The 21,830-nt window shown below is 44.8% G+C and overlaps 1 protein-coding gene across 8 annotated transcripts in view; it reads left to right on the forward strand.

Moving 5' to 3' along the window:
- Window positions 1–21,830, forward strand: part of ARNT2 (aryl hydrocarbon receptor nuclear translocator 2) — a 190,709-nt gene that overhangs the window by 87,594 nt on the left and 81,285 nt on the right. For all 8 annotated transcript variants that reach the window (XM_069559010.1, XM_069559012.1, XM_069559009.1 and 5 more), the window contains 3 exons: window positions 9,685–9,787; window positions 12,408–12,473; window positions 12,997–13,082. In XM_069559010.1, coding sequence (XP_069415111.1) covers window positions 9,685–9,787; window positions 12,408–12,473; window positions 12,997–13,082 — 255 coding nt within the window. The remainder of the gene's footprint in view (window positions 1–9,684; window positions 9,788–12,407; window positions 12,474–12,996; window positions 13,083–21,830) is intronic.

The following is a 21,830-nucleotide window of genomic DNA, read 5'->3' on the forward strand; positions in this document are numbered from 1 at the left end:
GCTTGTGTCATTTGCTCGGTCCTCAGCCAGTCACCATGGACATAGGGTGGATGAGGTACTGTGATTGGTTCAACTTGTGTTAGGTACCCAACACTCAACCCAATCATTGTAGCCTGGGAGATGGGATCTTATAAGATGACCACTTCTTTTTTTTTTTTTTAAGGTGACCGCTTCTTGTTTGACTTTCATAATAATGGAATATAATACTTGTTAGTTGCTCAATCATGTCCAACTCTTTGTAATCCCATAGACAGTAGCCCGCCAGGCTCTTCTGTCCATGGAATTCTCCAGGCAAGAATACTGGAGTGGGTTGTCATTCCCTTCTCCAGGAGATCTTTCCAACCCAGGGATTGAATCCAGGTCTCTTGCACTGCAGGCAGATTCTTACCCATCTGAGCTACCAGGGAAGCCAATAATGGAATAGCACAAGGTAACCAACAAGGACCTACTGTATAGCATAGGGAACTCGACCCAGTATTCTGTGGTAAAACCTATATGAGGCAAGAGTGTTAAAAAGAATGAATATATGTATATGTGTATGTATAACGGATGGACTTCCCAGGTGGTGCTAGTGGTAAAGAACACACCTGCCAGTACAGGAGATGTAAGAGACCTGGGTTTGTCCCTGAGACAGGAAGATCCCCTGGAGAAGGAAATGGCAACCCACTCCAGTATTCTTGCCTGGAAAATCCCATGGACAGAGGAGCCTGGCGGGCTATATATAGTCCATGGGGTCACAAAGAATTGGATACAACTGAGGAGACTGCGCATGTATAACTGAATCACTTTGCTGTACACCCGAAACGAACACAACATTGTAAATCAACTACAATAAAATAAAACTTTTTTTTTTTTTTAAGAGAATAGTACAAAAGCATTGTGGTGGAGGAAGTTCTGGGTAGGCGGAGAAACAGATGTCCTTAGTAACTCTACTGCCCAGAGACCCTCGTCTTCTAGTTTGAGAGGAAAATAGTTTGGCTATAACTTGAGTGCTGAAGAAGAATCTTGAGGGTTCCTTGGAAAACAAGGAGATCAAGCCAGTCAATCCTAAAGGAAATCAATCTTGACTATTCATTGGAAGGACCTGAAGCTGAAGTACCAATACCTTGGCCACCTAATGTGAGGAGCTGACTCATTGGAAAAGATCCTGATGCTGGGAAAGATTGAAGGCAGGTGGAGAAGGGGGTGGCAGAGGATGAGATGGTTGGATGGCATCACCGATTCAATGGACAGAAGTTTGAGCAAACTCCAGGAGATGGTAAAGGACAGCGAAGTCTGGTGTGCTGCAGTCCAGGGGGCCGCAAAGGTCGGACGTGATACGACTGAATGACTGAACAACAATAGCAACAACTTGAGAATTGGTACATTTGTACCCTTTAGCTGCGTCAACACCTGGTGGAGATAGTGAACTGTGAAGAAGATGCATCCGCCTCAGTGGCAGAAGGGCAGCTCTCTCCCAGGCTCCAGAGATGCAGATCACCGTCTGGAGCAGGCCTCGGTGCACACTGCTTAGATTCCTGTGTTGTGGAGGTGGGGTGGGGGGTGGTGTGTGTTCCTGTGTGAACAGCTGCTCTCGTGGCTGGGCTCAGCCTCTTGAGAATGAGGACACATTGTCACTGGAACAGCAACCGAAGTCTCTTCCAGCCCCTGGGCTCCCCTTTCAGGGGCCACACATTTTTGGAACAACATCAAATGTTGTCCATCATGGAGCCATCACTGTGCTTTGGTTGCTAATCATTTTCTCTTGTTTTCCTCCCTTTTAAACCAAGATAAGATGTTTCCAGTTTTCTTAAGGATTCTTTTGATGAAATAATTCTAATTTATATTTGTATTTCTGTGGTAGCCTGGGGAGCTGTTTTATGAGCACAAAGCTTTCTTTTGTGATCTTATCCAAGACAAACTTAGGATCCTTCTTTGTTTCAAAAAGTTACTACCGACCGAAATAGTACTTAAAAAATCAGCTTACTGAAAACAATTATAGAAGGGCCCTCTGCCCATAGAAAAGGCTACTCTCTTGTTGGAATCGTTATAATCATTGCTCTTCTAATGTAGGAGTCAGCAAATGTTTTTTTTGTAAAGGATCAGATAGGAAATATTTTTGGCTTTCTGAGCCATGTATTTATTCTCTTTCACAATTAATTACTCAATTCTGCCTTCATAGCCTGGAAGCAACCATAGGCAGTAAATAAGTGAATGGCCAGGGCTGCATTCCAATAAATATTTAAAAACCAGAGACTGAGCCAGCTGTGGGTCATAGGTCAGAGTTTGCCAACTCTTGTTCTAAAGCATCTTTTCTTTTTAACTGTCTTTGAAAAATTGTAGTTAAAATCTGAGATGCGTCATAATTCTTTCCATTCCATGGAATGGAAACACTGAATATTGGTCAATGTGTTGACTACAGGGTTCACTAGGAGCTGGTATTAAGAGCCTTAAAATTTTTTTCTTTTGATGCAGTAATTCCATTTTCAGGAACCTGTCCTAAGATGATATGGCTATTTTTTCCTATATAGTTATTTACCACTGCATATTTGCTGTGGAAAACCTAGGAATGCCTTAATGTCCAATAATAAATTCTCTACTCAAAATAATACCACAGAGCCTTTCAAATAACATTGATGATTAAATCCTTATGAGTTTATATTGTAATATAAAGTGGAAAAATATACACCATGAAACCTCATTTAGTCAAAAGAAATGAGCAGACACGCATAGAAAAAAGATTGACAGAAAATATGCCTAAGTGTTGATATTGGATTGGTCAAAAACGTGCTTCGGGTTTTCCTGTACAATGTGATGGAAAAATCTGAACGAACTTTCTGGTAACTCAATAGTTTATAGAGAGGAAGATTATCCGGACTTTTACTGTATGTATGGTTGCTTGATTTTTTTTTTTTTAAAGATCACTTTAGTTTTAGAGGCTTTCCTGGTGGCTCAGACAGTAAAGAATATGCCTGCAATGTGGGAGACTCAGGTTCAATCCCTGGGTCGGGAAGACACCCTGGAGAAGGGAAAGGCAACCCACTCCAGTATTCTTGCCTGAAGAATTCCATGGACAGAGGAGCCTGGTGGGCTACAGTTCATGGGGTCGCAAAGAGTGACTAACACTTTAGTTTTATAATTTAAAACAATTTAATTTTAAGGAAAAAAGTAAGGAGTTCTTCAGCCTTTTAGCCTGAGACAGTGTTGTGTGCATTATTCTAGAACCTTCCTTAGCGAAGCCAAGAGGCAGGGGCTGGGCCAACTCTAAGAGAGCTTCTCAGACTTTTGCTCTGTATTTCAACACAGTTATCTTAAAGCTCACAAAGTGGCTGCCTGGAGCCTGCCAGTCACTTATATTCTAATTCTCAAAGGAGGTTATTGAGCTCCTCTGTTTAAGTCTTTGAATCCCCACAGAACCGTCAAAGCAGGCAAATCTGATGCTGTTTCCAGTGAAGGAGACCAAACACAGAGAAAGGAGGTGACCTGCTCCTCTCCCACACTTGCACACACAGGAGCTGTGACTCCTATTGTTGCTGCCCTGTTCACTTTGAAGTATGTTAAAAAGCAAACCCAAACAGTATGTTAAAAAGCAAAGCCATCACTTTGCTGACAAAGGTTCATATAGTCAAGTCTATAGTCTTTCCAGTAGTCATGCATGGTTGTGATAACTGGGCCATAAAGAAGGCTGAGTGCTGAAGAACTGGTGCTTTTGAACTGTGGGGCTGGAGAAGACTCTTGAGAGTCCCTTGGACAGCAAGGAGATCAAACTAGTCAATCTTAAGTGAAATAAACCCTGAATACTCATTGGATGGACTGATGCTAAAGCTGAAACTCCAGTATTTTGGCCACCTGATGTGAAGAGCTGACTCATAGGAAAAGATCCTGATGCTGGGAAAGATTGAAGGCAGAAAGAGAAGAGGGCAACAGAGGACGAGATGGTTGGATGGTATCATTAACTCAACTGACATGAGTTTGAGCAAGTTCCAGGAGATGGTGAGGGACAGGGAAGCCTGGTGTGCTGCAGTCCATGGAATCACAAAAAATTGGACATGACTGAGTGACTGAACAACAACTTCAGATTTGGGCTATGTCATCAAATCTCTCCCAGATTTGGGCTGTGTCATGAACAGTTCTCTTTCGTACATTGAATTCAGACAAAATACCTGCTTCCATAGCTGCCTGTTATGTGGAACATTTCTGGGCTTCTTTGGCAAAGGGGCCATTGTGTAATGTGAGCCCTCTACCCTGGTGACCAGTTTAGAGAAAAGCTTGTGGCTTTTGCCCTAAAAGAAGGAAGCTGATCGGGTGGGAGGCTTTGGGCACTGGACTGACTGCGTTCACAGAACAATGAAGCCAGAGAGCCAGAGTGAAGGGACTAGTGGATGTGGGAGTTGTGGTCCAGAAGGGGATATCTGAATGTAAAGCCTCAGAGGGAGCAGTTGTGGATGCCTGTGAGTTCCACAAAGTGGTGGTGGGTGTACAGTGCCATGGAGTGGGGGAGCATGCTCAGAGTTGAGGAGGGCAAGGACAGAGGCAGGGAGGTTGGGTGGATCCTTCACATGAATACTGAGCCCATCCATGGTGGTAGCAGGTCTTGGGGGCAAACAGAAAGAGTATGAGTGGTGTGCTGATGTCTAAAATGAAAGAAGGGAGTGACCCTGAGGTTGGAAGACTACAGAGACCATGAGGGCTTGTGGGTGGATGAGGCTGACCTGGTGCGTCTGGGAGGAGCCAGGGTTATGTGAGAGGAGTGCTGACTTGGAAGGGCTCTGGATGCCCAGGAAGATGGCAGACCTGCCTCTGAGCCCGTAACGCACAGGATATGGGAGAACAGGTTTCTTCTGAGTAGTGATGCCACCAAGGAAGGAGAAGGTCAGGCTTTCTGAAAGGAGTTGAGGATGTAACAGTTGTTTATTTCAGAGTGGACGTTCCAGAGGGCACCCTGGAGGAGATTAGGGAGGAGAGGAGCAGGGGGCTGGGATGGCGGGAATGAGGACAGAGAGGAGAAGTGACCGGAGTGGCCAGGAGCTTAGGCACTGGCTGCAGGAAAGCAGGATGGGATTCATGGTGGGATCAGCCAGTGATGGCATTGACAAGGAGGGAGTCCTCCTGACCCAGTGGATGAGGTTGGGGGTGGGAAGAGATTCTGGAAAGGGTGGCCTGGTTGATGGTGCTTCTTAGGGACCCACTGGGGACCTGCCCTAGAAATCCAGACCCCTGGTTCAAGACAGAACCAAGGTTCCTGTGGGTCAGGAAAGAAGTAAAAGAATTGTGTGTGTGTGTGTGTGTGTGTGTGTGTGTGTGTGTGTGCGTACGCACGCACGCGTGCTTGTGTGTGCTCAGTCATATCTAACTCTTTGTGATCTCATGGACAGTAGCCCACCAGGCTTCTCTCTCCATGGGATTCTCCAGGCAAAAATACTGGAGTGGGTTGCCATTTCCTACTCCAGGGGATCTTTCCAACCCAGGGATCAAACCTGTGTCTCTTGTGTCTCCTGCCTTGGCAGCTGGGTTCTTTACCACTTGTGCCACCTGGGAAGAGCAGTATAAATAGTAGCTATATCTCCATATTCTGGAGAACCCTATCATAAGTAAACCCAATTCCCAGGTGTCCATGGGATAGGGAGTGATTCTCAGTCTATCATGCTGGGACTCACTGCCCAGGGCCAGGGGTTGGTCTCATACCTCCATACATCTTCCCTGCTATTAAGTCTGTCAAAAATCTAATTTCCATAAGCCCTTCAGGAACACACCTACTGCAGAAAGTAGGCATGCTTTCCATTCCTAAGGAGCCTGGAAAGGGGGTTCATTGTGCCAGAGGAAATTGTAGAAGCTCACAGAGAAATAAACTCCGAAGGAGTCATCTCTCAGGGTCATGACAGCAGACCGTGGAAGTGTGTGTTCTCATTTCCTCATGTTCCAGGGCTCATATGCTTCGCAGCTGTGATTTATTTTCAGAGCACACTTTGGAATTTGACAGACTCTCAAGCTGGCCTTCTTCTCAGCTGAAGCCGTTTGCCATTTGGTAGATGACAAGGGCAGTGACAATTTCCACTAAAACAGCCATGAAAAGAAGACATCTGATAGACAGGTGTCAAACCTGGGATGCAGATAGCACTGAATCGCTGACAGACACCGAGGGTCTCCACTGCATGGGAAGTGCCAGAGTCTCTCCCACCCCCGACCAGCAGACTGAGAGCTGGGCCCCCGATGGGCTTGAATTCTGGGGTACATGTCCTGCTTAAAGATGTGTGGCTTTGTAGTGGGCATGATGTAATTGCTGGTGTTTAGAGAGCTGAGCGCCCCACACCCTACAGAGCCCTGGTCCACGTGGAGTTTGAAGGCTGCAGGGTCCCAGCTGCTGCAGCAGAAGGTAATGGGGATAGAGAGCTGATCCTGCCATTCAAAGCCCCTGCTGCCTCTTCTCTGCTTGGGGCAGTGTGAGCCATTTTGGCTAGGGGGTGCCTTCTTCAAGGACCTTTTGATTTCAAGTGATAGAAACCCATTCAGGGACTTCCCTGGTGGTCCAGCGGGCTGGGACTTTGACTTCCACTGAGGTAGAGGGTGGTGTGGGGTGGTATGGGTTTGATCCCTGGGGAGCTGGGATTTCACATGTCTCATGGTCAAAGGACCAAAAAGCTTGGAGCAGAAGGGTTATCGTGGTAAATTCAATGAAAGAAAAAAGTGTTAGTTGCTTGGTCATGTGCAACTCTTTGTGACCCCATGTTCTGTAGCCCACCAGGCTCCTCTGTCCATGGGATTCTCTAGGCAAGAATACTGGAGCAGATAGCCGTTTCCTCCTCCAGGGGTTCTTCCCGACCCAGGGGTTGAACCCTTCTCTCCTGCAGTTCCTGCATTGGCAGGTGGATTCTTTACTACTGAACTGTCTGGGAAGCCCCATACTAGCATGTTACTTAATGCCAATTGTGTTAAACAGTCCTTTTGTGGATTGGTAAAAATGACTCAGTCCAACTAGCATATATAGTCCTGCCTCAGAGCCCATGCAGGACCTGACACAGAAAGCAAAATCCACAGAGGCTCAAATCTATGAAATGGGGTGCTATCTCTTACATAAAATCGTATAGCATTTGTGCATATCCTTGGCTGTGCCTCACATCACATAGGGTCTTAGCTCCCCAATCAGAGATCAAACCTTTGCGCCCTGCAGTGGAAGCTTAGAGTCTTACCCACTGGACTGCTTAGAGAAGTCCCCCTCCTGTACACTTTAATTCATTTCTTGATTACTTGTAACGGCTATATGTAATAACAGTATAAATGTATGTGTGTGTGTGTACTGGGTCACTTCAGTCATGTCCAACTCCTTGGGAGGAAGGAAGGAAGAAAGAGTGAGGAAAGAAGGGAAGAAGGAAGAAACAGATATGAAGCTCTACATGAAGAACCTAGAAAAGATTTCCCAGAGGCTGCGCTGTATGAGGTGGTCCTGAAGGATAAGTTCACCAGGACAACAGCTTGTGTGGAACAGGGAGAGAATTTCTGGCAGGAATGACCACATCTGCAAATGTGAGAGGGCACAGGGCACTTATAGAAACACCTGCCTGCTAAGGGCTCTGATGAGGCCAAGGTCCACAAAGCTGCTCCCTGTACCGTGTGGAAGTCTCTAACCACATCTGGTTACTGAGCACCCAAAACGGGGCTAGTCAGAATTGAAATGTGCTGCTCTGTAAAATACACACCTGTTTCAAAGTTATAGTATGAGAAAAAGCGACATAGCCCATTAATAATTTTTGCATGAATTACATGTTGAAAGGATAATATTTGGGGTATATTTTTAGAAGTAATTTTACCCGTTTCTTTTAACTTTTTAAAAACTGCTTCTGCTAGAACATTTAAAATTACATAGGTGGCTCTTAGCATGTTTCTCTTGGACAGGAGACTCGGAAGTGTAGGAGAAATGAGGTTGAGTGGCAGACAGGGACCAAAGACTCTCTAAGGAGCTCCTGTAAGCAGTGCAGTCTTTAAATTTTTTATTTTATATTGGAGTACAGTTGTTTCTCAATGTTGTATTAGTTTCAGATGTACAGCAACGTGATTTAGTTACACATGTATCTGGGCTGCTCTGGTGGTGCAACAGTAAAGAATCACCTGTCAATGTAGGAGACATAGGAGATACAAGTTCTACTCCTGGGTCGGGAAGACCCTGTAGAGTAGGAAATGGCAACCCACTCCAGTATTCTTGCCTGGAAAACTCCATGGACAGAAGAGCCTGGCGGGCTACAGTCCATGGAGTTGCAGAGTTGGTTATGAGTGAGCAGCCAAACAACAAATACATATATCTATTCTTTTTCAGATTCTTTTCTCTGTAGGCTGTTACAGAGTATTGAGTAGAGCTCCCTGTGCTTTACGGTAGGGATACATGAAGAGGTCGGGATATATACACCACTATATGGAGCTTCTCTGATGGCTCAGATGGTAAAGAATCACGTACAATGCAAGAGACCCAGGTTCGATCCCTGGGTTGGGAAGATCCCCTGGAGAAGGGAGTGACAGCTCACCCCAGTATTCTTGCCTGGAGAACCCCATGGACAGAGGAGCCTGGTGGGCTACAGTCCATGGGGTCTCAAAGAGTTGGACATGATAGAGTGGCTAATACACACACACACCATATAAAATAAATAATCAACAGGGACCTTCATCTAGCAATGCAGTTTTAAGCCAAGAGGTGCACAGTCAGATATGTATTGTCTAAACAGCCATCAGCCATGTGAAAGGTGAATCAAGGAGATAGGATGCTGAGGGCTGGAAGTGAGACTCCCTTGAGGAATAAATGATGAGCCAAACAAGATGGCGAGACTGAGTGTGCAGGAGGTGAGGTGAAATGACATTTAGAATTCTGACTTTGTTGTTGGCTGGAGATGCTTTAGCTGGTGTCTGGGTGGGGTTGATGCTGCCTTTGAGGTGTGCAGTCATCCACTGGTGGTTTAGATCTTGGTGCTGGAGGTGTAGATGTAGGTTCGTTAGGGTAGAGGTGACCCTCAAAACCTTGGAGTGGCTAAAATCACATAGGATAGTGGTCTCCAACCTTTTTGGCAGCAGGGACCAATTTCATGGAAGACAGTTTTTCCGCAGACTGGGGAGGGGTGAAGGATGGTTTCGGGATGATTTAAATACATTACATTTCTTGTACACTTTATTTCTGACCTGATGCTGCTGCTGATCTGACTGGAGGGACCAGTCCATGGCCCAAAGTTTGGGGACTCCTGGCAGAAGGGAAACATAGAACAAGAAGAGAAGATGGCTGAGGTTGGAGCCTCTGGGAGAGGAAGGAGCCTCTGGGGGAGGCGAGTGGAGAGTGTTGTCAGAAGCCAAGGGGAGGGAGGATTTTCAAGAATCATTGTGCCTCAGCAAAAGCAGTCAGATAAGTCAAAGGGAAAGCATGTTTTGGATTTAGCAATAAGAATGTCGTTAGTGACCTTGGTGAACGCTGTTTCCATGAAGACAAAGCTGAACTGGGGGGACTTGTGATGGAATTGGACAAAGCAGAGACGGCGGGTGTGGACCACTCTTTGAGAAAACAAAGCGTTAGGATTGTGTGGATTTCATTGCTTTAAGAATGTTGGGAATTCCAAGAAACATTTGCATGGCCCCATGTGTTTTCACTTGGAGAGCTCTCCCCTCACCTGCACCCCACAATCAAAGACAGAGGTTCATGCAAATGTCTTTCCTCTCTCTCTGTCTCTGTCTCAGGCCGGATCTTGGACCTGAAGACCGGGACAGTCAAGAAAGAAGGGCAGCAGTCATCCATGAGGATGTGCATGGGTTCCCGGAGGTCCTTCATCTGCAGGATGAGGTCTGTTTGGGGCAGCAGTGGGCTGGGGCTCTGGTGGGGCTACTCCCTTCCCCCTGCTGCTGAGCATCCTGGGGGGCTTTCAGATCACACCTTCACCCTGGTGACGTCACCTCCTGACTGCAGCCCCACGTCACCTCCTTCTTGGTCTGTCTCACCTATAAATGGAGAAGAGGAGTCGGCAGTTGGACGTAGAATTCTGGAATTCATGGGAGAGCTTGGGGCTGAAGATACAGAGTTGAGGGTTGACATCAGTGAGATTGGAAAAGACCCTGATGCTGAGGGCAGGAGGAGAAGGGGGCAACAAAGGATGAGATGGTTGGATGGCATCACAGAATCCTTGGATGTGAGTTTGAGCAAACTCTGGGAGATGGTGAAGGACAGGGAAGCCTGGCGTGCTGCAGTCCATGGGGTCACAAAGAACCAGACACAACTGGGCAACCTAACAGCTGCACAGACTGTCTTCCCTCTGTTCAGCTGGCAGGGAGAAGCTGAGTGGCTCAGACTCACATGCATTAGTGTCCACCCAGGGACAAAATGCATCAGTTAGTGCAGTCCAGCACAGCAAGGGCTTTCCTCAGTGCTTTGGCCAGTAGAGTAAATGCCTGTCCTAGCTAGATGGACATTCAGTGTAGCACAGCAAGGTGGATTCTTCATTGTGCCATCTAAGAAGTTGCCTTGTGCATAAATTTATTGGAAGCATCAAGTATTTCATTCCTAAGTAGCCTCCAATGCCCTTATTTAATTAATTTATTTTTCTGTGCTGGGTCTTAGTTATAGCACGCAGGATATTTGATCTTCATGGTAGCATGAAGAATCTTTAGTTGCAGCATGCAAACTATTAATTGAGGCATGTGGGATTTAGTTCCCTGACTAGGGATTGACCCCAGGCCCCCTGCATTGGGAACACAGAGTCTTAGCCACTGGACCACCAGGGAAGTCTCTCTAATACCATTACTGTGCTGTGCTTAGTTGCTTAGTCGTCTCCAACTGTTTACAACCCCATGGACTAGAGCCTGAATTTTCCAGGCAGGAATACTGGAGTGGGTTGCCGTTTCCTCCTCCATGAGATCTTCCCGACCCAGGGATCGAACCCCGGTCTCCTGCATTGGCAGGCAGATTCTTTACCACTGTGCCACCTGGGAAGCCCTCCAATACCATTATCACTGACCTATTGACCAGAACCAGGTGGTCCCCTCCCTGCCTTGGTACCTCTGGGTTGCTTTTCCCAGTGCCACACCCACACTACCTGGATTTACCTGTGAGGCAAGGAGCACTGCCATCTGCTGAGAGCATGGCCTTCCCCTCCAAACAAAGCAGCTCAATTTCAGGAAGACACTGGGCACAGCCTGCCAGAGGGCAGAAGGCTGTGCCAGCATCCCTAGGCGGCTACCTCTTGGATGGATCCTGCTATGAAAATATGCCCATTCTGGCAGCTGCCCCAGGCCTCAGAGTGTAATTGGACTCTTGTCTCTGCTGCACTGAATACTGAGGCATTGAGGACATCATCTACTGTGAAGCTGGAAAATGGAAGTGCGAACTGAGAACACAGGTCAGAGGTTGGCCACAGTGCAGGCTGTGGATGCTTGGAGCCTGGGATGCAGAGACAGTTATGGAGCAGGGAGGCAGAAAAGATGCTGCTTGAAAGGGCAGTGGGACACCTCACACCCCCTGCCTCCCAGAGAAGGACCCATCGAAAGATCCGATTCCAGACTCGTCCTCCTCCTGTCCCCAGTTTGTCCGTTGCCATCCGCAGGCTCACAGTGGTCTGCTCATTCCTAGTGCCAGAACATTGCCGGGGAGGAGGGACTTTCTACACTGTGAATCTGAAGCCTGAGAAGATGATTCTGTTTGTCAACTGGTAACATCTGTTTTGAGTTGCTGCCTCTGCTCGGGCCTGAAGAGACACTGTAGCTGTCATCACCTCCCTTCCCTTGTTCCCTGAAAGCCCCCAGATTACACTGAAATGATCTGCAGGGTGGAGCATGGCCAAGGTCCTCCAAGTGTCTGTCCATAGTTCTCTGGCTTCTGGGCTGGACTGGAGACCGTCTACCTGTGCACTGAAGAATGGGTCACCTCCCTTGCCTTCGGTGATGATAGGAATTCATAGACATGCAGCCCTGCTTCTGCACTTTGGAAAGAAATTAGCTATATGGCTCACCTGAGTAAGTGTGGTCACATTAGATAAGGTCCATATACTTGCCTTGAGAGTTGCTTGGATTGCAAGGAGGTCAAACCAGTCAGTCCTAAAGGAAATCAACCCTGAATATTTGTTGGAAGGACTGATGCTAAAACTGAAGCTTTAGTACTTTGGTCACCTGATGTGGAGAGACAACTCATTGGGAAAGACCCTGATGCTGGGAAAGACTGAGGGCAGGAGGAGAAGGGGCTGGCAGAGGATGAGGTGGTTGGATGACATCACTGACTCAATGGACGTGAGTTTGATCAAACTAGGAGATAGTGAAGGACAGGAAGGCCTGGTGTGCTGCAGTCCAAAGAGGGTTGCAAAGAGTCAGACATGACTGAGTGACTGAACAACAACAAATATACTTGCCTGCAGCGCTGTGGGGTTTATATGCTTGACTGGCTCTTCACTCGTTCTAATGTGTTTCTCACATCTTAGGTGTGGAAATGCTCCTTTGGACCATCTTCCTCTAAACAGACTAACCACCATGAGGAAGAGGTTCAGGTCAGTAGGCCTTTCAGTTTTTATCTTTATTTTTAAAAATATTTATTTATTCGGCTGTGCTGGGTCTTAGATGTGGCACATGGGATCTTTAGTTGCAGCACGTGGGATCTAGTTTCCTGACCAAGGATCGAATCTGGGCCCCCTGCACTGGGAGCACAGAGTACTAGTCACTGGACCACCAGGAAAGTCCCAGTAGGCATGATGGATGTTTTGGGGCTATGCCAGTAGATAGCTTCAATGCACTAAGCTAAGGAATAGCTGAACTTAAAGGCAAGCTTAGCTGTAGAAAGCACCAAGAGACTCACACATCAGAGTTACTGTGGCTCAGCTGAGAAAGGTGTTGGGTGGATTTATTTTGGACATGCATACTATGAGGGAGGAGGGAAAGGGGGATGGTGGGAAGTGAAGATGCAGAAACACAAGGTCAACAGGTGAACCCAGAAGCTTAGGTACTAAAGGAGTCATGGGCATCCTTGCCTCACCCCCAGGTGCTGAAAGCCAGCTCATGATGTTCTTTCCCTAGGAATGGCCTTGGCCCTGTGAAGGAAGGAGAAGCCCAGTATGCTGTGGTCCACTGCACAGGCTATATCAAGGCTTGGCCGCCAGCAGGTAAGGAGAAACTGCATCTTCATTCCCAGGGGATTGAATGCTGGTTTATGTCACCATGGTATCCTGTTAGAAATGCATTCTTATAGAAAGAGACTGGAAAATACTCTTATTTTCCATTGCAGTTAGAATGTAATGGTCTTTGTAATGGAAAAAAGTCTTGCTACTGGAAACAAAGGTTTGTAAAAGAACAATCCTGCACAGGTGATTGGCGCCTCACAAATCCTTTCTGTGATCTGTCACTGAGAGCACTCTGGAAAGTCAGAGGGACATTTGAAATGATAATTGTATTCAAGTCACTAAAGAAATGCAAATCAAAACACAATGATGAAATACCTCTCACACTCACTAGTATGGTTAAAATAGACAATAATGCGTGTTGGTAAGGGTTTGGAGCAACTGGAACCCTCATCCTTTGCTTGTAGGGGTGTAAAATGAAGCAGCTGCTTTGGAAACAGTGGAAGCTCCTCAAAATGTTGAGCCTAGAGTTGCCGTATGACTCAGCAGTTTCACTCCAAGGCATATACTCAAGAGAACTGAAAGCATATGTTCACAAAGAAAATTGTACCTGAATGTTCATAGCAACATTATTCATGGTGGCCAAAATGTGGAATCAAATTACACGTGTACATTTATGGATAAATAAAAAGTGGTATACCCATATGATAGCTTCAATGCACTAAGCTAAGCTAATAATAATTCAGCAATAAAAAGCAGTGAAGGAGAAGGACAGGGTGGGACAAATTGAGAGAGTAGCATTGATATATACATTAATACAATCCCATGTGTAAAATAGCTAGCTAGTAGAAAGCTGCTATATAGCACAAGGAGCTCAATTCAGTATTCCGTGATGACCTAGAAGGGTGTGATGGCGGGAGTGGGAGGCAGGCTCAAGAGGGAGGGGGGTTATATGTATACTTAGAGCTGATTCACATTGTTTACAGAAGAAACTTACACAACACTGTAAAGAAATTGACTGGCAGATGCCAGGGCTGGAGAGGGGGGGAAAAAAGCAATGAAGTACAGATTGATGCTATAATATGGGTGAACCTTGAAAACATCATGCTAAGTAAAAGAAAGTTAGACACAAAAGGCCACATTACAGTTCCATGTATGTGAAACATCCAGAATAGGCAAATCCATTGAAACAAAAAGTAGATTTGTGGTCTCCAGGTTCTGGGGGGAGAGGAAAATTGGGAGTGACTGCTAATGGTTTGTTGTTGTTGTTGTTCAGTTGCTAAGTCATGTCCTACTCTGTAACCCCATGAATTGCAGTATGCCAAGCCCCTCTGTCCTCCACTATCTCCCGGAGTTTGCTCAAATTCCTGTCCATTGAGTCGGTGATGCCATCCAGTCATCTCATCTTCTGCTGCCCCCTTCTCTTTTTGCCTTCAATCTTTCCCAGCACAGGGTCTTTTCCAGTGAGTAGGGTCTTCTCATCAGGTGGCCAAAGAATTGGATCTTCAGCTTCAGCATCAGTTCTTTCAATGAATATTCAGGGTTGTGTTTCCTTCTGAGGTGACAAAAATGTTCTAAATTTAGACAGTAGTAATAGCTGTACAACTGTGCAAATCTACTAAAACCCACTGAATTGTATTCTTTAAGATGGCAAATTTTATAGTATGTGAATATTTTATTTTGCCTTAATTATATTCCTTCTCTGATGCTCTTCCTTCCTTTGTGGAGATCTGAGTTTCTGATCTGTATCATTTCCTTCTTCATGAAGACCTTGTTTTTAACATTCCTTGCAGGACAACTCTGCTGGTGATAAATTCTCCCCATTTTTGTTTTTCATAGAAAGTTATTATTTCTCCTTCACACTTGGAGGACAGTTTCACTGGATATAGAATTTTAGGTTGGTGGTTATTTTCTTTCCACACTTCAAATATTCACTTCACTTTCTTGTTTGCATGGTTTCTGATGAGAAGTCTATATGATTCTTTTCCTCATTTTTCTGTATGTAGTGTGGGACTTTTTTTCTGGCTTCTTTCAAGATTTTTCTTTGTTTTTGCATTTTTGAAGTTTGAATATGATAGTATAATTTGTTTTGTTTTTGTGGGATTTTTTGGTTATTATTGTTGTTGTTTTTTTAGTCCCTGAATTGTGTCCAACTCTTTGTGACCCCATGGACTGTAGCCCACTAAGCTCCCCTGTCCATGGGATTCTCTAGGCAAGACTACTAGAGTGGGTTGCCATCTCCTTCTCCAGGGGATCGCTCCAGCTCGGGGACTGAACCCACATCTCCTTCTTGGCAGATGGATTCTTTACCACTGAGCCACCAGGGAAGCCCCATTGATTATTTGTACTGGTTGGTATTTTTTCTGAGCTTCTTGGGTCTGTGGTTTGGGGTCCGTCATTAATTTTGGAAAATTCTTGGACATTATTTCTTCAAATATTTCTTTTGTTTCATTCTCTTCTCCTTTTGGTATTCCAATTACATGTATATCTTTTGAAACTGGACTACAGTTTGGGGGTATTCTGTTCTGGGCTTTTTATTCTTTTTTGTCTTTGCATTTCAGTTTTGGAAATGCCAGTTGCTATATCTGCAAGCTCACTGATTCTTTTCTTGACTATGTCCAGTCTACTGATGAGACTGTCAAAGGCACTGTTTTCTGTTACAGTGTTTTTTTGTTTTTCTACCATTTCCTTTTTATTCTTTCTTAGAGTTTCCATCTCTCTGTTTACATTACCCAAATGTTCTTTATTTCATCTACTTCTTCCACTAGTGCTTTGAACATATTAATCATAGTTATTTTAAATTCCCAGCCTAGTCATTTCAAAATCCATGTCGTATCTGAGTCTGGTTCTGATATTTAATTGTCTCTTTGAGCTATGTTTGTTCCTGCCTTTTAGCATATCTTGTAAATCTTTGTTGAAATCCAAGTGTGATATATCAGGTGATAAGAACTGAGGTAAATAGGTCTGTACTGTGAGGTTTTATATTAATCTTGCAATAAGTTGGCAATGTTTAGTGTTTGAGATATAGACAGACAGATATCAATATATCAGTTTTATGGTATATCTTATTTGTATATGTTTTTCTACTTAGACCATGCTCATGCCTGTGCTCAGTTGCTCAGTCCTGTCCTACTCTTTTCGACCCTATGGATGGTAGCCCACCAGGCTCCTCTGTCCATGGAGTTTTCCAGGCAAGAGTACTAGAATGGGTTGCCATTCCCTTCTCCAGGAGATCTTCCCAGCCCAGTGATAGAATCTGCATCTCTTGGGTATCCTGTATTGGCAGGCAGATTCTTTACTACTGCACCACCTAGGAAGCCCACACTTAGATCATAATGCATAAAATCAGGTGTTGCTTGCCTTAAGGTTGGGCTCAAGGACAGAAACTCAGAAGGCAGTGATTCATTTACAGTGTCCAGAGCCTGGACCTTAGCTTTGTGGATCCATAGTCTTGACCATGCTGCACAACTCTTCAGACCCAGGGTTCTTAGAGAGAGTCCTCCAAAGCTGACGTGTTAATCAGGTACAACTCTGTGATGCCCTGGGGCTTCCTCGTCACTGGCGTGGATGCTCATGGCTATTGTCCAGGAAATCTATGAGGTTTGAAAGTACTTGAGACAACAGATTTGTGCTGGAAGGTTGTTTGATGAGAAGCAAAGAAGAGCAAAGGGCTGTAGTCAGCCTGGTGAAAGACTTCTAGCCGTGGCTCACTGGGACACGTGATGGTCTCATCCATGCCATCTGCTGAGCAAGGCTCTGGGGCACTAGACAGAGGCCCAGCCCTTGGGGAATGCAAAGATGTGTTGGTGGGGGACAAGCAGGTACACAGATGACTCCAGGAGAGTGTGGGCAGGAAGTCAGCCCTGTGGATGGAGGCGGGGTCCTTCACCTGCCCCAGGGTCAGGAGAGGCTCCCCAGATGAGACTCTGTAGAAAGCTACCCCAGTCCTGCCAAATTCAGCCTCTGGACCAGCAGATCATCTCCTTCTTGATGCTTTCCTCATTTGAATTCATCGTCCTTATTATACCAGGCAAACTTCTCTTCCCATTTCTGGCCTCAAAGTGCTCTTTTTCTACCATTTTATTTGACTGCCATGCCTGCCTATCACAGGAAAGGAAGCTGAGGACCAAGGTGCAGGCAGGTGACTGCATCCAGAGAGTCTGCTAGGAGGATTCAGGGCAAGACTTCCCTGGTGGTCCAGTGGTTAAGATTCCACTCTTCCAATGCAGGGGACGTGGGTTCGACCCTTGGTTGGGGAGCTAAGATTCCACTTGTCATGTAGCCAAAAAGAAAAATTCTAAAAAAGTGATTCAGAGCCGGTTTTTCTGGAGTCCTGTGGAGTTCTATACATGAGAGAGCTGAAGGGTACAGGCTAACACGGCGGAAGGAGTTGTGAGGCATTAAATCTCCAACAACCACCCTTGAAACTTTGCCACATAAGAAACAGTTGAAGGAGCCGGGAGTGTTTATCTTGGAGAAAGCAAGACATGATTTTTGTCTTCAAGTATTTGAGGGGGTGTCATATGAAGGAGGAATTAAACTTACTTAGGATAGTTCCAGAGGGCACAATTTGGACCAAAAGGCGGATTTTCACTGAATAGGAAGAAATGAGCAAAAGCTCTGAACAGGGTGTTACATACATTTACAAATATGAATACACACACATGGTAAGCATCTGGAAGGAATCAGCCTCCTGTTCATCAGAACTGCAAGTTAAAATAATTTTATACCATCTTCTCTTACCTATCAAGTAGCAAAAAATTTATAAGACAAAATACATAGTATTGGGAAGGTTCAGGAAAATGGACACTTTTGTGTTCTGCTGTGCCTGTGTGCTCAGTCGATTCAGTCACGTCCGACTGTTTGCAACCCTATGGGCTATAGCCCGCCAGGCTTCTCTGTCCATGGAATTCCCAGGCAAGAATACTGGAGTGGGTTGCCATGCCCTCCCCAGGGGATCTTCCTGACCCAGGGATCGAACCTGTGTCTCATTAAGTTTCCTGCATGGCAGGCGGATTCTGTGCCCACCTGGGATGGTCAATGTTCTGCTGATGGGAATTTAAATCAGTACAAACCTTCTGTAAAATAACTTGAGAGTATGTATTAAATGCCTTAAAATGTGCAGTCAATATATAGGAATTAATCGGAGATGTGTGTATTGTATGGTTAAACATTGTTGTGAAAACCTTGAATTGTTTTAAATTTCAAAGTCTAAATATTGTAAATATCTAAATTTCAATGATAAAGAATTGGCTAAAACTAGCATGTGATGTCTATATGATAGGATACTGTGCTGTGTGCTATGCTTAGTTGCTTTAGTTGTGACTAACATCCAAGTCTATGCCCAAACCAGTAACGCTGAGGAAGCTGAAGTTGAACGGTTTTATGGAGACCTACAAGACCTTTAGAACTAACACCCAAAAAGGATGTCCTTTTCATTATAGGGGACTGCAATGCAAAAGTAGGAAGTCAAGAAACACCTGGAGTAACAGGCAAATTTGGCCTTGGAATGCGGAATGAAGCAGGGCAAAGACTAATAGAGTTTTGCCAAGAAAATGCACTGGTCATAGCAAACACCCTCTTCCAACAACACAAGAGAAGACTCTACACATGGACATCACCAGATGGTCAACACTGCAATCAGATTGATTATATTCTTTGCAGCCAAAGATGGAGAAGCTCTATACAGTCAACAAAAACAAGACCAGCAGCTGACTGTGGCTCAGATCATGAACTCATTACCACATTCAGACTCAAATTGAAAAACGGAGGGAAAACCACTAGACCATTCAGATATGACCTAAATCAAATCCCTTATGATTATACAGTGGAAGTGGGAAATAGATTTAAGGGCCTAGATCTGATAGATAGAGTGCCTGATGAACTATGGAATGAGGTTCGTGACATTGTACAGGAGACAGGGATCAAGACCATCCCCATGGAAAAGAAATACAAAAAAACCCAAAATGGCTGTCTAGGGAGGCCTTGCAAATAGCTGTGAAAAGAAGAGAAGCAAAAAGCAAAGGAGAAAAGGAAAGATATACACATCTGTATACAGAGTTCCAGAGAATAGCAAGAAGAGATAAGAAAGCTTTCTTTAGTGATCAATGCAAAGAAATAGAGGAAAACAACAGAATGAGAAAGACTAGAGATCTCTTCAAGAAAATTAGAGATGCCAAGGGAACATTTCATGCAAAGATGGGCTCGATAAAGAACAGAAATGGTATGGACCTAACAGAAGCAGAAGATATTAAGAAGAGGTGGCAAGAATACACAGAAGAACTGTACAAAAAAGATCTTCATGACCCAGATAATCATGATGGTGTGATCACTAATCTAGAGCCAGACATCCTGAAATGTGAAGTCAAGTGGGCCTTGGAAAGCATCGCTAGGAACAAAGCTAGTGGAGGTGATGGAATTCCAGTTGAGCTGTTTCAAATCCTGAAAGATGATGCTGTGAAAGTGCTGCATTCGATATGCCAGCAAATTTGGAAAACTCAGCAGTGGCCACAGGACTGGAAAAGGTGTGTTTTCATTCCAATCCCAAAGAAAGGCAATGCCAAAGAATGCTCAAACTACCACACAATTGCACTCATCTCACATGCTAGTAAAGTAATGCTCAAAATTCTCCAAGACAGGCTTCAGCAATACGTGAACCGTGAACTTCCTGATGTTCAAGCTGGTTTTAGAAAAGGCAGAGGAACCAGAGATCAAATTGCCAACATGTGCTGGATCATGGAAAAAGCAAGAGAGTTCCAGAAAAACATCTATTTCTGCTTTCTTGACTATGCCAAAGCCTTTGCCTGTGTGGATCACAATAAACTGTGGAAAATCCTGAAAGAGATGGGAATACCAGACAACCTGACCTGCCTCTTGAGAAATCTGTATGCAGGTCAGGAAGCAACAGTTAGAACTGGACATGGAACAACAGCCTGGTTCCAAGTAGGAAAAGGAGTACATCAAGGCTGTATATTGTCACCCTGCTTTTATTTAACTTATATGCAGAGTACATCATGAGAAATGCTGGACTGGAAGAAACACAAGCTGGAATCAAGATTGCTGGGAGAAATATCAATAACCTCAGATATGCAGATGACACCACCCTTATGGCAGAAAGTGAAGAGGAACTAAAAAGCCTCTTGATGAAAGTGAAAGAAGAGAGTGAAAAAGTTGGCTTAAAGCTCAACATTCAGAAAACGAAGATCATGGCATCTGGTCCCATCACTTCATGGGAAATAGATGGGGAAACAGTGGAAACAATGTCAGACTTTATTTTTTTGGGCTCCAAAATCACTGCAGATGGTGATGGCAGCCACGAAATTAAAAGACGCTTACTCCTTGGAAGAAAAGTTATGACCAATCTGGATAGTATATTCAAAAGCAGAGACATTACTTTGCTGACTAAGGTCCGTCTAGTCAAGGCTATGGTCATGTATGGATGTGAGAGTTGGACTGTGAAGAAAGCTGAGTGCTGAAGAATTGATGCTTTTGAACTGTGGTGTTGGAGAAGACTCTTGAGAGTCCCTTGGACTGCAAGGAGATCCAACCAGTCCATTCTGAAGGAGATCAGCCCTGGGTGTTCTTTGGAAGGAATGATGCTAAAGCTGAAACTCCAGTATTTTGGCCACCTCATGCGAAGAGTTGACTCATTGGAAAAGACTCTGATGCTGGGAGGGATTGGGGGCAGGAGGAGAAGGGGATGACAGAGGATGAGATGGCTGGATGGCATCACTGACTCCATGAACGTGAGTCTGAGTGAACTCCGGGAGTTGGTGATGGACAGGGAGGCCTGGTGTGCTGCGATTCATGGGGTCACAAAGAGTCGGACACGACTGAGAGACTGAACTGAACTGAACTGAACTGAACTCTTTGTGACTCTATGAACCGTAGCCCACCAGGCTCCTCTGTCTTGGGGATTCTCCAGGCAAGAATACTGGAGTGGGTTGCCATTCCTTCCTCCATCGGCTCTTCCAAACCCAGGGATGGAACCCTGGTCTTCTGCATCTCAGGCGGAGTCTTTCCCGTCTGAGCCTCCAGGGAAGCCATGATGGGATACTAGACCACCATTGAGCAGGCGTGCTTTCAGAAGGCACTTGAGAATGGAGCATGAGACTCCCCTCGTGGTCTAGAGACTAAGATCCTGCTCCCAGTGCAGGGGGCCTGGGTTCAATCTCTGGTCAGGGAACTAGGTTCCACATGCTACAGCTAGGAATTCACGTGCTGCAGTTAAAAGATTCTGTATGCCAAAATGATAAAGATCAAAGATCCCACATGCCATAGCCAAAAAAAACAAATAAATCTTAAAAAGAAAAAGAGTGAAGCAAAGTGCTAAGAAGTATTAAAAAGAATGACTGACAGATTATGCAGTCATGATCCCAATTTTATTTTTAGATTGAGTGAATGGTGTATCTACATGTTGAAAATTTGTACATAGAATAGTAATCATATTTCTGTGTAGTTGATTGTTGGCTACTTTTTTCTTCTGTCTTCGGCCTTGCATTTTCCAAATTTCTACATGACTTTCATCATCAGAGAAAATGGCATTTTTAGACAATCAAGCAGAATTTTCTAAACAGCATTTCATACCACTGGATTGAGTGGTTTGCTATGAATTCAGAAATTGTGTCTTTTTTTTTTTTTTTTTTTTTTTTTTGGTTTGGTTGTTGTACTTAGTGGCTATGTTTCTTTAAAGATGGAAGTTCTGGAAGTTAAGCTTGTATGCACACATGATGATTCAGTCATACCTCCAGCATCCTGAATTGATATGTGTCTTATTCCATGGCTGTTAATACT

This window comes from Ovis canadensis, chromosome 18 (assembly GCF_042477335.2).
Source record: "Ovis canadensis isolate MfBH-ARS-UI-01 breed Bighorn chromosome 18, ARS-UI_OviCan_v2, whole genome shotgun sequence".
NCBI classification, from domain to species: Eukaryota; Metazoa; Chordata; class Mammalia; order Artiodactyla; family Bovidae; genus Ovis; species Ovis canadensis.